This window comes from Arvicola amphibius, chromosome 10, assembly GCF_903992535.2.
Source record: "Arvicola amphibius chromosome 10, mArvAmp1.2, whole genome shotgun sequence".
Lineage (NCBI taxonomy): Eukaryota > Metazoa > Chordata > Mammalia > Rodentia > Cricetidae > Arvicola > Arvicola amphibius.
Window position 1 is genome coordinate 60,629,611 of NC_052056.1, and position 12,030 is coordinate 60,641,640.

General features: G+C 42.3%; 1 protein-coding gene across 1 annotated transcript in view; it reads right to left on the reverse strand.

Annotated features, from left to right (window-relative positions):
• Window positions 1–853: 853 nt before the first annotated feature.
• Window positions 854–12,030, reverse strand: part of Snx4 (sorting nexin 4) — a 64,725-nt gene continuing 53,548 nt past the window's right edge. The window contains exons 10-14 of the mRNA XM_038345170.1: window positions 9,811–9,900; window positions 7,560–7,659; window positions 5,843–5,988; window positions 4,340–4,454; window positions 854–1,994 (exon numbers count right to left, since the gene is read on the reverse strand). Of these exons, the coding sequence (XP_038201098.1) occupies window positions 1,947–1,994; window positions 4,340–4,454; window positions 5,843–5,988; window positions 7,560–7,659; window positions 9,811–9,900 (499 nt within the window). The 3' untranslated portion in view covers window positions 854–1,946. The remainder of the gene's footprint in view (window positions 1,995–4,339; window positions 4,455–5,842; window positions 5,989–7,559; window positions 7,660–9,810; window positions 9,901–12,030) is intronic.

Below are 12,030 nucleotides of genomic sequence, written 5' to 3' on the forward strand. Positions count from 1 at the left end.
CAAGAACTAAGATTGAGTCTCAGCACATTGGCTTGGCTGGCCTCAAGTCCTGAGCTGAAAGGATCCTAGTGCTCCCGCCCTGTGCAGCTGGGATTGCAGGCACACAGCACCACAGCTGGCTTTAATTCTTCTTTCCAAACACTTCTCATTAATCTGCCACATGTTGTTGAAGTCAGTTTAAGAAAGAGCCTTCTCCTTGGGCAAAAAAAAAAAGGCTTCACTTTGTAGCTCATGCTGGCTTGGAACTATGTAGCCCAGGCCAGCCTCAAACTTGTGATCCCCCACCAGCTGAGTGCTGGGATTACAGGTATGTACACCACAGTGAAATCAATCTTGTCATTACTTGTGTGTGGCATTAGGAACCCAAGCCAGGCAGGACCTTGCACATATGAAGGTGAGCACTCTGAACAAGCTATAACCCAAGTCTTGGCATGTGACTACCACGTAGAAGGGTATTTTGTTAATCAAGAGGTTAGAACACAGAGGAAGAAAATGTGTATCCACACAGATAACTTTTGCTTTTAAATGTTATCTTTTTAAAAACCACAGGCATGGTGGCTCATGCCTTTAATCCTAGCACTCACTTGGGAGGCAGAGGCAGGTGGATCTTTTTGTGTCCAGCCTGGTCTACATAAACCAGTTCCAGAATTAGCAAAGGCTACATGATATCCTGTCTCAAAAAAAAAAAAAAAAAAAAAAAAAAAAAAAAAAAAAAAAAAAAAAAAAACCATAGCAATATCTTATGTTTCAAAACACCAACATTTAGGTCACTTTAAAATAAAATATGACACGCATTATTTTCTACCAGAAAATCAGATTATTTACATGCGTGGATCATCATAAAATAGGAATCTTTTAGAAATAAACACACATTTTCTTTATTTATTGTATAAGTTTGGCAAACAGCACAAAAATCCAGCAACATTTTAAACATGTAAAAAAGTCAAATGTTAAACAGTACTGAGTATAGTTTTAAAACATTAGAAATAATGAGTGCACAGTTAATATTCTGCAAGCTGGCAGAGAGAGTGCTTGGCTTCTGAACATGTACCATGACACACACATTAAAAACACAACAACATAATTTATCTTTACAAAAACCACAGCCAGGCAATAGAAAAAAGCACATTAATGATGAAGGTACCAGCCCACATGTGTTCACTATGAGTGTCTTACACATGGAAATGCTACATCTCGTACCCTGAAATGCCATGTGCACAGAGCCAAGCAGAAGAAACGGAGGCTCGTTGCTGAGGTTAACAATTATTTGAGAATAATGTTCAATTAAAACTTTCTATATAGTGATTGCTAGGTCATAATAATGTATTTACTCCACTGCATATCTGAGAAGCCGAGACTTCTTTGTTGGCAGTATAAAATTTCTGACCAGTATCAAAATTTTGGTGAAACACAAACTGAAGGCATTTTTTCTAGTGTACGCAGATGGTACAGGGATCTACGAACAGGGAAGGAAACCTCAGATTTCACAATAAGTTTCTGCTGAGCTTTGTCAAACTAAACAGCTCAACTATAAGGCAGATAAAATAACCCAACAGCAGAAGTGGGTCCCACCAAGTAAAGACAGGAATGTCATCTTGGAAAGACTCCCGACGTGAGGAGATCTGGAACAGCTGGCATTGAGAGGAGCACATGGGAATTAACTAACACCCTAAACACTCAGTCATTGGTTCAGAAGCCTGATCAATAATCTGTTGGTATATCTTATTAAATTAACTTTTGGAATCAGCACCAGTCCCCAAAACCTCAAATTATTCTTCATTAAAATGTATCCTTTTGTGCTATGAACACAACTATACTTAAGTTAAAGAAAGCTGATTTGTTCAATTTACTGTATGCTTTTATGTGTATTAGGTAGCAACTGAATTTCTTTTTACTTGTGCTTCATTTTGGGGCACTTTGATTGGAGAGAAAGTCACTTTCCCGGATTACATCTTGCTAAAGCATTCCTTAGCATTGGTCCAAACTTGAATTCCCTGAAAACAAAAGAAACTTACAATGTGATTCTGCACAACGCCCTAGAACCAACATCGCGGTGACTGGGGAATTGAAAACATCACTCTAATGGGAGAGAAAGCCATCAAAGCAACACAAAAGGGGACAAAGACGTCACACTGTCCCTGTTTGCAGATGAGAGGACCCTATGCTGGAAGACACCAGACTCCTCCAATCTGTGTCACACCGCTAGGCCCACCCTGAGGAACAACAACAACAACAAAACGGAAGGCGGTGAGGGGGCTCACCAAGGCCCACATGCATGCCCACCTCTCACATAAAAAGTGTTTTTTTATAAAAGAAAAAAAATACGATAGATTTCAGCACTGTTACATGAGAGTTCGCACGAGCAAATACAATGCAGTTTTGTCTGGGGGATGGAGAAACGCGAGCATTTTCTAAGTAACTGCTGCTACCTAAACATCCAGAAGGATGCACACTGAAGTGTGACAGAGGAGTGACTTTTAAAAGGGATTGTGGTGGGGGGATGTTTACTTCTATGTTTCGAGTCACTGAAATATTTATTATATCTGTGCTATATGCTACATAAAATAAATGAAAATTCAATTTTTAACTTGTTTTGTGACAGGTATCTTATTATGTAGTTCTGGATAGCCAGGAACTCACCATACAGACCAGACTGGCTTCAAACTTATAGAGACCTGCCTGCTTCTACCTCCGGAATGCTAGAATTAAACATGGGCGCAACCGCATCTGTCCAGTATTTATTTTTAAACTTCAGCCTAGGGCTGGAGAGATGCTTAGTGGCTAAGAGAGCCTGCACTGCTCTTGCAGAGGACCTGAGTTTGGTCTCCAGTGCTCCACATCAGGCTGTTCACAACTAACTCCAGCTGTGAGGGAGCTGATGCCTCTTCAAGTACCTGCACTCAAGTGCAGAGACCCACACATAAGACACATATATACACATAATTAAAAATAAAAGTAAGCCTTTTAAAGAAATAAAAAAGAAAACCCAAAAGCTTTAGCCTACTTGATTTGATAAATTAGATAAATCATTATTACAAAGGTTAACCAGAAACAGAAATATTATTTACTTTTTGGTTTAGAGTGGGAGAGGGGCTCAAATAGCCCAGGCTACTCTTGAACTCAGTATGTGGGAACATCTGATCTTCCTGCCTCAGATCCTCTCCCCAGAGCCAGGACTGTAAGGTGCATCAGCACGCCTAGTTGTATGCAGGGTTCTCGCATGCTAGGCGAGCACTCTGCTAACTGAGCTACAGCCCAGCCCAGCTACCGACTAAAATGCTTCGCTTTTACTGTTTCCTCATTACTGCAATTCAGTCATAGCCAAGGCACCTAAGTTAATCAACAATGATATGTCAACAATGACATTTTATGTAACTACATATGAAAAATATACTCATATTGACCCAAGAATAAACTAATGTCAATCTTAACTTTGGGCACCTAATTTTTAAGTTTCTAAAGAAAAAGACCGTCAGGCACCAGATGTGGCATAATTTTTTTTTCTTTTAATTTTGGTTTTTCGAGACAGGGTTTTTCTTTGAATCAGTTCTGGCTATCCTGGAACTCAACTTTGTAGAACAGAACGGCCTTGAACTCAGAGAACTGTCTCCTGAGTGCTGGGATTAAAGGCGTGTGCCCCCACAGCCCAGTTTACACTTAGCTTGAGGGAAGCCTGTGCTGCACAGCGAGCTTCAGGCTAGCCTGGGATACATAGGGAATTCAAGCTTGGACTATATAGTGAGTTCAAGGCAGGTTGAGGTACATGGTGTGACTTTATCTGGGACTGTAGCTCACTGGTAGGGCTCTTGCTCAGCAAAAGCACGTACATGGGTTTGAAAAAAAAAAAGAGGGATATGCATGGATATAGTGATATTTTGTTTATGATCTAACAAGTAACGCTTGCCTAAAGATTACAGTGCAAAGCTAGCCACACTAGTCAGCAATACAGGCCAGGAAGTGGTGGCACACACCTTTAATCCCAGCAGCCAACTAGTTAGCCATAGAGGCCGGGCGGTGGTGGTGCACGCGAGAGGAACACAAGGCGGGATGAAACAGGAGATGAAACAGGAACCCGCTCTCTTTTCAGTCTGTCTAGCCCTTACTTTCATTTGTCTCAGTGTGGCACACACATACCACAGTGAGTGTGCGGAGATCAGAAGACTCTCCTTCTACCGTGTGGGAAGTGGGGCTCACACTGCCACCAGTTTCACAGCAGTGCCTCTCCCCAGGAGCCATCTCACAAGCCCACTCTCCTAACTAAGGTGCCTCCCTAGCAGGCATGCACTCCTGAACCAGCTGCCACTGCAGCCACAGCCGCATCCTCACGAGGGCTGGCTACCTTTTTGCACATGCTAATCTGCATGACGGCATAGCTGATGAGGGCTTCCTTTAGGTCCCGGTTCTTCTGCTCTTTGAAGCGCTCGATATCAGCCCATGCATTCTTCACAAATTCTCTGAAATCAAACATACAGCCACGCTTATTCTCATTTAAAGATCCTGCATTACAAACCCAACCAACCAGTTCAAGCAGTCATTTCCTCCAAGCTGAAACACCTTTTGCTACAGGGAGGAGGGACACTAGGGTCACTAGTAAGGCTTTGGACTCTCAGAAAGCTGCAAAACTTACAAGGCTCCTTCCGGAGGTCATAGAGGCAGTGAGCAAACTCCCAGGGAAAGAATCACTTCTGTGGAGCTGTCTGCAAGCTAGGCAGGAGCTCCAGGGGTGTGTCTTTCATGAGTCCATGTTACTCCAATTAACCCCAATGAACTCACAGGTTCACCAAGTGAACTGTCTCTTTGGTGTGTCATCTGTGCCCTAACTGGAGTAAACAGACATCTCCTCAGGCTGTCCCTGCTTGCTTGTATAAGATACCTACTTTTCCTTTCCCTAAGATGTAAGTGGAAAGCAGAAGTATCTGAATAGTCTTCCACATTATGCCTACTATCTCTACATACGTTAATGCTTTTTGCCACAGCTCTGCCTTCAGACAGATAAGGATGGCTCCTTGACCCACTTACAGCCATACAGATGCCACAGGAAATGTCTGCCTTGGGCCACTGGAAACATACATTGATTATGAATCCTGATTAGCATGTGTATGATTTAAAAGACAACTTGGAGCTGGAGAGATTGCTCAGTGGTTAATGCTCTTGAAGACCTGCTTCAATTCCCAGTAGTGACATGACAGCTCAAAGCTGTCTGTAACCCTAGTTTCAGAGGACCTGACACCCCTTCTGACCCTCACAGCCACTAGGTATGTATACTGTGTATACATATACATGAGGCAAAATACTCATATATAAAATAAAAATAAACAAATCTTAAATGATAATCTGGCTCTTAGACTCTGACTGCTGGGCTCAGTGACAAGTACCTGTAGCCCCAGCTACTAGGGAGGTTTAAGGGGAAGGTTTAAGTCCTGGGAGTTCATGAGCCTGAGTAACACAGTGTGACTAAACCCCCAACCCTCACCAATACAATCTCCAGTACATTTCAAGCTAAGAAGGGGTACAACTCTCACAGTTCCTGACTCTGAAGGTCCCACAAACTGCCAGAGACAATCACTGACCACCTACCCACCCAGTCGGTGAAGGGCACTTGTGTTGTGTCTGCAGGATCAGGTTTTGTTAAATGGGGCTAAAGAAAGGGCTCTGAGAATGTGCAAAGAGTAAGAATCATGAAAAGTATAAGAACAAAAATTACAAAGCCGATGCCCTATCCCCTCCCTACACATGGTTTTCGTTACTCCAGCTGTGCAGTAAGCACACGGGTGGCATGCAGGCGCTGTCACTAGAGAACACATGTCCGTCACAGTAGCCTTGTTGAGCAGCAGCGTTTTACCTGCTTTCCAGGTTTTTGGCCTTCAGCTGCTGCTCCCCTTCACCGATCTGCTCCTCTAGCACCTTCACTCTGGCTTCTCTCTGCTCTGGAGCTTCTTGACCAAAGAGTTTGGTGGTCATTCCCTTCAATGAGAATGTTCTCACCGTCTAAAAGGGAACAGAAACAGACAGACTGACAAGGCCTGAACATACAGAATGGACATTACTCAGCTAAAAACACGAGGATTCTGGTGTGTACTACCACCAGATGGCATCATGACAAGTGGTGATGACAGCCACAAAGACAAACACTGTCTGACTGCACGCAAGTGGGGTATCTAAAAGGGTCAAACCAACAGCAAAAGTGGACTGTGGTTTCTTGGGCTGGGAGAAGAGGACTGAAGCTGTTCAACAGGAAGGGATTTAGTTTCATAAAATGCCAATGGTCTAAAAATTGATTGTAACAATATAATTATACTTGACACTACTTGAAAATGGTCATTATGGTACTGGTGTTTTGAGGGGTTTTTTTGGTGCTTCAAACTCAACAGAGATCACCTGTCTCTGCTCCCAGTGCTGGCATTAACGGTGCGCAGCACCACTCCTGGCTTCCTGAAAGGTACTGTTAGCACTGCAGTGCTTGTCGTGAACCAGTGGCCGAGAAGCAGCGTGCACTTGCTATCTCCCTGTTCCGAGAACCTGTCTCTTGCCATGTCAACTGATGCATTCTAGTCAGGTTGCTGGGCTCTGAAGAGAGGTTTATATAAGATACCGAATTTTCTTCAGAAGTACACAAATCACACCATAAATGTTAAAAAGGACTTTCTTAGGAGAGATTCTGATTAAGGCTTTCTAAAGTAAACTAAGTTTTAAAATTTTTTAAATTTTTTAAATCTGTATGTACGTGGGCATTCAGGTGTACAAAGATGCCAAAATATGGCACAGATTTTCCTTGGAACCGGACTTAAAGGTGATTGGGAGCTGCCCGACTTAAGTGCTAGGAATCAGTTTCTGATTCTCTGCAAGAACAGTAAGCACTCTTAACCACTGAGTATTTCCCCAGCTCCTGAACTAAAATTCCTATAAAACACCTTGCCCAATTAGATAGGACTAAGGACTAAAAAGAGCATAGTTTTGATGGTTATTTTTTTTAATTTTTATTTTATGCACATCAGTGTTTTTTTTTTACCTGCATGTATGTCTATATGAAGGCATCAGATCCCTTGGAACATGTGTTACAGACAGTTGTGAGCTGCCATGGGGTGCTGGGAATTGAACCCAGGTCTTCTGGAAGAGCAGCCAATGCTCTTAACTGCTGAGCCATCTCTCCAGCTCCGACTGCTATCTTTTTTTTTTTTTTTTTTTTTTTATCAAGAAAGCAACCAAAAGGGGCAGGAGAGATGGTTCAGTGGTTAGAGTATCTGCTGCTATTTCAGAAGACCTGGGTTCAGTTCCAGCACCCACATTAGGAGGACAGTGACTCACAACTGCCTTCAACTCCTAAAGAGTTCTAAGGGATCCAAATGTCTTCTTTGGCCTTCTGCAGGTACTACACTCATAAAAAAAGAAAGACAAGGGAAGCCAACACATTGTATCCTATGCAGTTATTTTGTAATCTGTAACAAACCATTCCAGGAAAAAAAAACCAATCAAAAAACTTTAAAGTTCCCTCATGATCCTCCTGCTTATCACAACTGCACTCTGGCGTCTGCACCAGCAGAACCCAGAACAACACTCACCCCAGTGGCCAGCTCCTCGCACTGCTGCTTCTTGGAAGCCAGGTCCTGAGCAGCCGTCTCCAAGTCATACTGCATAAGCTCATGCTTCCTGCACACAGCCCTTGGGGTGAGAAGCACAGCCATTAAGTTTTTCTGGCTTCTTTAATGTATTAGAAATGTCGCAGGGGTGCAGGAGAGGCACTCACAATACCTAAGCAGGTCCAGGGCTTTTGTGACCTTTTGTAACTTTCATGTTTAAAATGTAGTAGTCCAACCTTGAAAATTAAATCTAAGCAGAAAAACTTTACGTATCCAAAGACGAAAGTGGTTTATGTAATTGTTTTCGATAAACACACCACTATCAATTGTTCAAATTCTCTTTCTGCAACAGTCTCATTAGGTACAGTCACAGCTGTCTTTGAATTTCAAACCCTCTTGCCTCTGCCTCCTGAGCTGCTGGGTTACAGGTATGCACCACCACACCCAGCTCAGGAGCTCACACTGTGGAATCCTGGGACAAGTGAACATTCTTTGAAAGGGTAAGATCTCAAAGTTGTCTTCCTTTTCTATCTAGACATAGCTTAGCTTTAAATCATAATAGTGAACTAACTATGCTTATTATGACAATTCCAATATAGAAATGCACAAAATAGAAACAGTTCCAAAAATACCCACAATCCCACTGTACACACACAATCCACACAAAGTGTGTCTAATCTTCCAGAGCAGTTAGGCATTTGTGACACAATCCCACTGTACACACACAATCCACACAAAGTGTGTCTAATCTTCCAGAGCAGTTAGGCATTTGTGACACAATCCCACTGTACACACACAATCCACACAAAGTGTGTCTAACCTTCCAGAGCAGTTAGGCACTTGTGACTCACACTCACACCTCCTCTGCGTCTACACTTTCACACTTAGCCACAAACAGTGGGCACCGTCCCATGTCAATCCACAGTGATCCTTTTTATAATTCGACAGAATTTCACTGCATGCAGCAATTCTCTTTTGCTTCATAACTTGGAAACACCTTGGTGAAACACACAGCAGGTAAGGTAAAAGCTAACTACCTGCCAATGTTTCCATGCTGACAAGCTAAAGAATACAGTTCTTCTGTCTGCCCAGTAAAATTCTTTTTTTTTTAAATTTTACTCTGAATTCTCTGTGTGTGTGTGCATGTGTTTGTGTGTTCATGTGAGTATAGCAGATCTCCTGGAGCTGGGGTTACACTAGTTAGTTGTGAGCTGCCTGACATAGGTACTGGGAACTGAACCTGGTCCTCTGGAAGAACAGTAAAACTCTTAACCACTGAGCCAACTCTCCAGCCCCCCCAAAAGGGTTTTACTTCTTGTTTTTTCATTCGATTTGGAAACAGGGTCTTCTTACTATGTAGCCCTGGCCGGTCTGGAATTCACTATGTAGACAAGGCAGGCCTTGACCTCAGAGATCCGGCTGCCTGAGCACTGTGACTAAGGATGTGCACACTGTGCCTTGCCTCCAACAGAATTCTTATACTGCTCTTCAATGTGACAGAAAACTAATCAAAAGCCAATAACCCTTTCAGAAAAATGGTTTTCCTAACTTGAATTAAAAAAAAAAAATCCAAGAAAGGAAGAAAGAAAGAGTGGTAGTTTGAAGAAGAATAGCCTCTATAGGCTCACATATATGAATAATTGGTCCCCAGCTGATGACACTAGGAAGGATTAGGAGGTGTGTCGCTGGGGTTGCTCTAAGGCTTCAAAAGCCCATGCCACTCAAGTTAGCTCCCTGTTTCTCTCTTCCTGCTGCTTGTGGATCAGATGTAAACTCTAAGTTATGGTGCCTGCCTGCCTGCCTCAGTGCTTCCACCATGATGTTCATGGACTAGCCTACCCAAGGTCACAATTAAGTGCTCTCTTTTGTAAGCTGCCTTGATAATAGTGTCTCTTCAATGCAACAGAAAACCAACTAAGAAGGAGGGAGGAAAACATGCTAACTTTTTCTTATCCAGTAAGTTTGTCTAGCAGAGAATTCTGTTTGTCTCTGTAGGGATCTACACACTTGGCCTGTATTTTGCTCCCGATCTTCAAATTGAAAAAAGCAGGAAGAAACAGATAGGCCAGTAGCCTGAACAGAAAAGCTCTTGTCAAGAAAATATTTGAAGAGTGGAACTTCTGGTTCTCTGCCTGAGAAGGGAATACTCTGGGTCTCATTAAGGGGCCTGACACAGTCAACTCACTTAAGAAGGAGCCTATTGTCTACATTTCTGAGCTGTCACTAAACTCACCGCAGCGCTTCTGCGTAGAAAAGATACTCCTTCAGCTGGTCCGCATAGTGTTCCTCATCTTCCAGAATATCATCAATAGAGGATGCGTACCTGTTAAGAAACATAGTAACTCTAACTGTGTCAACAAAAATTAATATTTAAAGCAAGTGGCAGTTAAAGCACCTACAACTCCATCTCCAGGGATCCCACACCCTCTCTTGGCACTAGTGGCATCTGCACACACACGGCTCGAGCACACACTCACAGGCGCGCACACACACAAACATAAATAAAGTTGCTTTGTTTATTGAGACAGGGTTTCTCTGTGCAGCCTTGACTGTCCTGGAACTCACTCTGAAGACCAGGCTGGCCTCGAACTCACAGAGATCCACCTGCCTCTGCCTCCCGAGTGCTCGGATTAAAGGTGTGCACCACCACCACCCAGCTAATAAGTTTTTTTTAATCTTTAAAAAAAGCTAGTTATCTTGAATATGGCATAAGGAAAAGTAGTATTTATTTTAAATAAAGTATTTTCCTACCACCGAATAGCTTGAGCTGCACTGATAAAGACTGCGCATTCACAATGGAAAAGTGATAGCTTCATATAGGTAGTCATATGGCATGACTAATGCAAGCAGTTAACATATCCATTACCTGACATACTCATCTTTTTCACGAATATTTAAGACCTTTTTTCTTTTTATTATTGGTTTAAAGTAGCTATTTAAATATGGCAATTACCAGGATCTGGCTATGACAAACAATGCTGCTATGAACAGAGTTACCCTTTGACCGAAGAATGGATAAGAAAAATGTGGTATATTTATACAATGGATACTACACAGTAGAAAAATTAATGATATCTTGAAACTTGCAGGCAAATGGATGGAGCCGAAAAACATCATTTTGAGTGAGGTAACCCAGACCCAGAAAGACAATCATCACATGTACTCACTCATAAGTAGTTTTTAAACACAAAGCAAAGAAAACCAGCCTACAAACCACAATCGCAGAGAACTTAGACAACAATGAGGACCCTAAGAGAGACAGACATGGATCTAATCTACACAGGAAGAAGAAAAAGGACAGGATGTCCTGAGTAAATTGGGAGCATGGGGACCATGGGAGAGGGTTGAAGAGGAGGGGAGAGGCAGGGAGGAGAGCAGAGAAAAATATAGAGCTCAATAAAAATCAATAAAAAAATTTAAAAGTAACAATAAATAAATAAATATGGTGATTACATTTTATTTATATAAGGGAACACATGTGTGCCATGGGGCATGGTGGAGGACAGAGAACAACTTTTGGGAGTTGGTCTTTTTCTTCTAGGATGTGGGACCTGGGACTCAAACTTGAACTCACCAGGCTTGGAAACAGGGCCTTTACCCACTGACTACCCTCATCTGCCTTACTGCTGTCTTTTCTTTCTTTTTTAGAATTTATTTATTTAATTACATATACAGTGTTTTACCTGCATGTATACCTGCACACCAGAAGAGGGCACCAGATCTCATTAAAGGTGGCTGTGAGCCACCAAGTGGTTGCTGGAAACTGAACTCAGAACCTCTGGAAGAGCAACCAGTGATCTGAATATCCGAGTCATCTCTCCAGCCCCATCTTTTCTTTATTTAATTTCAAAATTTTCATAGAAAAAATGCACAAAACTTATAAAAAAAAAAAAAAAGGATTTTTTTTGAGGCAGGGTCTCATGTAACTGTCCTCAAACTCCCTGTGCAGACAGGGATGACCTTGAACTTCTGGTTCTCCTGCCTCCACCTTCCCAGTGCTGGGATGCCGTGCGCCCCACCACAAATGGTTTTACATGGTGCTGGAGATGGAACCCAAAGACTTGTCATGCTAGGCAAGTACTCTACCAACTGCCCTGTATCTCCAGTCTTGGGACGAGGTGTAAGTGCGAACTTCAGTAGAATCAGGTACATGTGTGCTGTATCAACCATCTCTAGAACGTTTTCAGCTTCTCTACTGGATGAGGTACCTTATGCAGCATTAACTTCTATCAATTTAAAATTAAAAGTTCTTTTTCTATGCTAGGCATGGTGATGCACAGCTTAAATCCCAGCATTTGGTGTGCAGAGACAGGCAAATCTCTCTGAGTTCTAGACCAGGCCAGGCTCATTTACATAGTGAATTCCATGACATCCAGGACTATGTCTTAAAAAAATAAAAAAATTTAAAAAGTACCTTTTCCTCTATACACGCTCTTCAATATTGTCCTAAAAG